This window comes from Morone saxatilis, unplaced genomic scaffold (genome assembly GCF_004916995.1).
Source record: "Morone saxatilis isolate NCDOM2014 unplaced genomic scaffold, NCSU_SB_2.0 Contig4, whole genome shotgun sequence".
NCBI classification, from domain to species: Eukaryota; Metazoa; Chordata; class Actinopteri; family Moronidae; genus Morone; species Morone saxatilis.
Window position 1 is genome coordinate 11,620,171 of NW_023339984.1, and position 5,790 is coordinate 11,625,960.

General features: G+C 42.5%; 1 protein-coding gene across 1 annotated transcript in view; it reads right to left on the reverse strand.

Annotated features, from left to right (window-relative positions):
- stim2b (stromal interaction molecule 2b) overlaps positions 1-5,790 on the reverse strand; it is a gene marked incomplete at its 5' end in the record, with an annotated part of 42,410 nt that overhangs the window by 21,966 nt on the left and 14,654 nt on the right. Inside the window, 1 exon segment of the mRNA XM_035675757.1 lies at positions 962-1,092. Coding sequence (XP_035531650.1) covers positions 962-1,092 — 131 coding nt within the window.

A 5,790-nucleotide genomic window follows, 5' to 3' on the forward strand; every position in this document is an offset into this window, starting at 1 on the left:
ACACACACACACACACTACCTCTGTCACTACAAGCATTCTTCAAGCAGATTGTACGACAACTTTACAGGTCTGTTAGCGGTTCAGTTTGACTTCATTTCAACTAATGTCATATATTCGTTCAGCAGTTCAAAGGGCAGGATTGTTGTTCATATATATTTGTGCATGCGTGCATAGAAACTAAAATCCAAATAAAACTACAATTTCAACAGTTTTTAATGACAGTAAAACGTCTGTAAAAATGCCACCGATGGTGTGTCTCTATGTTAAAATTGCCCCCGCCATCTTGGCTCTCGCCTCCGATCGGTAACGGCTTCATCTAAAAAATGATTTGACTTTTAGGATAGCTACACGACCTGACCCCCTGCCACAACCCGTGACTCACTGTTAGCTTTGTGAAGTAAATATTTACCTTTATCTGGCGATCCACTTTCAGAGCTGACAGACGAGTATTCTTGTGTCAACACTCGAAGCGTTTTACAAGTGGTTTGGTTTAGTTAACCTAATGATCTACAATATATTGGATATTTGCTGAGGTGATAACATCAGAGGGAAGAAATAGTGGTCAAATATCCACAATAGGAAAACCGGAGCATGAGAACCAATCAATTTCAGAAAGGGTTTTCAAACTCAAACATAAAGATTTTGCTCCTGTTTGTCTTCAAAGATAAAGAGCTAAATTATTACATTTGCACAGATTTTTAGAGGCCTTAAGAGGTCAAATAACTCAGTACTTCACAAGAAAATGGCTAAATGTATATAAAAGTCAATAAAAAGATACTTCACAGAAATATTCTCTTTCTTTCTTATCCCTTTAATCATCTAATGGCCCGTCAGGAGGTACCCCGGGTTGAAAATTGGTTTTGCATTACCTGTTGTTTACAGCCCATGTGCAATGTCATTAGTCCTGAAAGCTGAGCGTCCTCCTTTACACCCAAAAACTGCGACATTCACAAAGCTCACCTCCACACTCTCGTTGACCTCTATCCCCCCGTCGTTGTCGTCGTCCAGCTGTTTGTGGATGTGCCGCAGCGCCTCCAGACTGAAGCGGTCGGCCTCGCCCATGCATGGCGGCATCACTATGAGACAGGGGTCTAACGGGGGACAAAAAACAAAAATCAGGAGGTTAACAAGTAGCCGGAGGAGGTTTACGGAATGATGATGTGTGCTGCTACTGCGCGTGGAGCAAAACAGATTAGCAGTTAGCGTACTTCTTTTATTTTTGTGTCACTTTTTAGTTAGAACGGTTCAGCCAGGACATCTTCTGTCAAAAGAAAACTTCAATTTCCAAATGCAGAATGTTATAGGTAGCGGCAAGAGTAGATGTGCTAAAGCAACTTGAATAAGGCGTCCTGAATGACATTTGCCAATTGGATGCTTGAAGGGAATCAGCTGAGCCATCAGCTGTTTTTACGACTAATCGAATTGAGAGCCGAGCTCGACTTCACTGTGCACAATTAAATGCACTTGTATGTGAAGCTTGCATTGGTAGAGTTTGTACCACAGATGCTAATTCAAAAAACCATTACTTCCAAGGAACTGCTGGCACGACATTCATTATAAACTGCATATTTGGCACAACGGACATGAAACGTGCTGCAAAATGGAATGCAAACACAGCTGTCACAAAGAGCAAACACCTCTCCTGTAGTAAAATAAACCAGTCTGCTAAGTTGGTCCATGTTTTGTGGCGCAATATTTAATGACTCAAGGAAATTTTTACTTTTTTTTAACAAAACGTGTCTTTGTCTTTTTTTGGCACACAGAGCTGCAACAATTACACGATTTAACAGCTGCTTTTTTGATAAGTCATTTTTTCCAGCAGCAAATTTTATCTTTTTTTTATTGTCTTACATTATAATAAAAAGATTCTGTTTTCTGGTGTTTCTCAGACCAAACGATGAATCCATTATTTGAGAATATAAACTGCAGATGATCAACAATGAAAATAATCCTTCGTGGCAACCCTACTGGCATCCATTCAACACAAACAAATCTAAATGCCAGGTGTCTTTGGTGGCTGACTGCTTGCGAAACAGCAGCAGCACATACAACTTTCTGGTTTTGCAAGATTGCAAAGAGGTGATAAAAACATACTTAGGATGGTAGTCACTAGCCGTGGATTAGAGACACAGAATGTTAAGATGCTGGTGTCCCTAACGTAACATTTGTTTTCATTTTCCCTCCTCTGTGCACCTCTTACGGGCCTCCAAGGGGCTGACCACACCTGACCTCAAGGCATTTATTAAAATGTTCCACACTTCCTTGTGTTATTTGGAATAAGGACGAGTTATGAAATGGGTTTTGGAGCACCCAGTGTTCCTGCCGGACTCTCTCGTGTGCTGTTGTCATTCCCGCAGCGTCCCCAGGCATCCCCCGCTTGTTTTTATTCAGTCCCCCTCCCGTCCCACTGGGGAAATGAGCCCATTACTTCCAGCCTTCCAAGCGACGGACAGTTTGAGCTGGCCGGGTGCCAAACTGTCTCAGCGGAGCCACAAAACACACGCGCAACCGCAGAAACAGTGGCTCGTGCACAAACGCACACATACACACAGACGCGTAGAAGCTCAAACCCGCGTTTTAAGAAGATCGAAGTCACAATCACTCCATAAGCTGGACACAAAATGACATCAACCATTCATGTCAATCCTAGTAGTGCCAAAAACCTGTCCAAGCCCAACAAATAATGACGCTCCCTGTCTGGCAGTTTCAGGCCACAACAAAAAGACACCCAGCAGCCAAGGGAGACACAACAACACCCAAACAACAAGTAGACAGCTCTTAGTTGCTGCTGGCAATAAGTAGTATATCTGAGAGGCTATCTGGACAAAAAAGCAGAAAAGTCAAAAATACAAACATGAGATAATAAGAAAATAGTGATCTATGAAATGTCCACTTCACTAATCACTAAAAATATTGATTTTGGATGCACAAAACAAAAAAAAAGTCACTTATAAACATTTTCTGAATGCTCAAAAAGGATGAAACAGTACAAAATGTACAAATAATCTCATGCCGTACACTCGTGCTCACTTTCTTGCTGAGAGTTAGATGAGTAGATTGGTACCATTCTCATGTCTGTACGGAATTACTATGAAGCTGCAGCCAGTAGCCAGTTAGCTTAGCATAGACACTGGAAACGAGAGGCTACAGCTAGGCTTGCTCCGTCCGAAAAACAGCACTGCTCGATAATTAACGCATTATATCTCGTTTGGTGATCCCATACAAAAGGCTAGCTGTTTACCCCTGTTTCCAGTCTTTATGCTAAGCTAGGTTAAATGCCCCCTGCTTTTAGCTCCATACAACACAAAGACACAAGTGTGATATCAATCTTCTCATGTAAGTCTCTGCAAATACGCAAATATCCGAAAGTATCAGACTCAAAAAGCACATCATAAAGTACGTTCACAAGGTTGCAAATAAGTCTCATCTATTTTGAATGTATGTAAAAGAAAGAATGCGTGTCCATAAGCCTGTACAGTATAGCGTATAGGCGACCATGTGGCATTTTCTGTGTCTTTTTGATGTAGGATCTGCTTACTGAAACGAGACTTGACACGTTAGTTATAGAGTTGCCACTTGGCAAACCGCAGCAGAAGCAAAAGGAGACGTTTGATTGGACGTGTGCCCGGGCTAAGTTTGGATGAGAGGACGCTGGGGAGGATGTCCACGTTGACCGGAGAAAACCAGCATCAGCAAAGGGCTCTCAGCTGGACCGAGCCTCACGGAGCTACAGTACCGGAGGTTGGATAACACTGATCATTTGCTTTTAGTGTAAACAGATAGAGCAGGTTGGCTGGAGCCAGTGGAACCGGAGAGCCTTTAAAATCTCCACCTGTTAACATGATGATGTGGGTGGCGCTGAACAAAATGTTTAACTTGTGTTTTGACTAAGCTGCTGCAATTAGAATATCAGCAGCTACTTCCTGACATGACAACATAGTGTGCACCAATGAGGAACCGGCCTGTTTGACCTCTATCAGGTGCGGTGTGGAAGCTTGGGCCGGGGCATCTGTGCATCTCGACAGCACCGCAGTACTGGCACAGTGGCTGTGGATCTGATATTATCAAGTACTATTGAAAAATTGCAGCCTCTTCTATTTACATAGTGCTTATGCGATTTGCATATTGCGATTTTGATAACATTTCGATTAATTGTGCGGCCTTAAACAAAACAACCCAAAAAAAAACCCTGTCAACAGGCACAACATTGCTTTGCGGTAGTCACTCTAGATTAAAATGTGTATCCATCAGTGACAGGAAAGATTATCCACACAATAAGGCTATGTAAGATCAGCCTTATTTCAGCAGAGTCCGTCTGTCTGCAGTCAAAAAGCATCCGATGCTCCAGAACATGTTGCATAATGCATTTGCTTAGCTCGCCAGCGCAGTTTACATAGCCTGTTGTTTGCATAGCATACATATCTATTCGGCTGTTTGGTTATTTAAACAGGCACAAAACTCACATGCTTTCCTTGTGTTTTACATACACAGAGACACACACACACACACACACACACACACGTATCCTATTGTGAATCTCTGTTTAACTTTAAGTCTTTTGTTTTGCAGAGACATCAGAACTGATAGCAGCATACTTTTATAAACAACTTTCTAGGATGTTGATCTTTTTGTTGTATGTCATTTCTTTCTATAGCGGTGGCCTAATTCTGTTCTGCACGTGTGTAGAACCCTTCATGAAACTCATCTTCTGAAGCTCAGAGGAAGAAAAAGATCATTTGAAGATAAAACAAAAACAGTAATGCTGTCATTCACTGACAGTGTTTAAGCTGGGCTACCTAGTGTGCGCTTTAGAAATGTGACAGCACGAGCCTTTCCTTCCCTGCCGTCCTATTTTTGAATATGTTTGAGTATGTTTTGGGACATTTGCCAGCACTACAATGAGTAACCATGTGACAGGAAGTGGCCGTCGGTGACCCTTAGCATTCCGGGGGGGGACGCACGCAAAAAAATCAAAACAGACGAGAGAAGCAGTCCCAAAAGATGACAAAATTGGAAAGCTCTGGGTTATTTTTAACCCATCAGGCTCCCAGTTGTCAGGATGTAAAAGCCCAACAATGGCAGAGGTCTCCCTTGCTCGAACACGCGCATAAGAGGATGTTAGGAACACACACACACACACACACACGCGAGCGCACAGCAGGCGAACACAAGCAGGAAAAGCATGTTGTACAGTAATTCACTTTGCCATAACTCCCAAATGTGTGCGAGCTGTCACAGAGGGCGGCAGGTTTGGTTCAAAAGAATCTGATAACAAAAGCATTTACCTGTCAGCTGCTACCTTTAAAGTGAATCCCAACACTTCAAAAAAAAATTTTGCACAATATATGCATGCCATTAAGAAGGTTCTGTCTCTATTTTCATTGAAAGCTGTGAAGTAGGAGACAGGAGAAGAAGACATGGAGGAATGTTTGTCTGATGTGCTTTACAGTGATTTTTTTGGGGGGGACTTCCTTGAACCTGATCCCCTGAGACATGCGGACATCGTGCTTAAACGACTGAATGGATCGCTCACAGCTCACCAAGCCCACTGCGTTCTGGGTGTTTGGTGTGTTCAAGTGTTCGAGAACGACATCTTCACAGAGTGTCGGACGCTTTCTCGCGCAGGTTTGATGTGGCGATGTGAGTGACAGCGCTGGAGTAAAATTAGTTTTCTTGCATTCGGATTCTTTTATGTGCTCTTATTCAACTCACTTCACTCTTTTTATTTCATTTTAACAGAACATACTGTAGTGTACTGGATTTTGAGTCAATCCCACACACACCGTCCT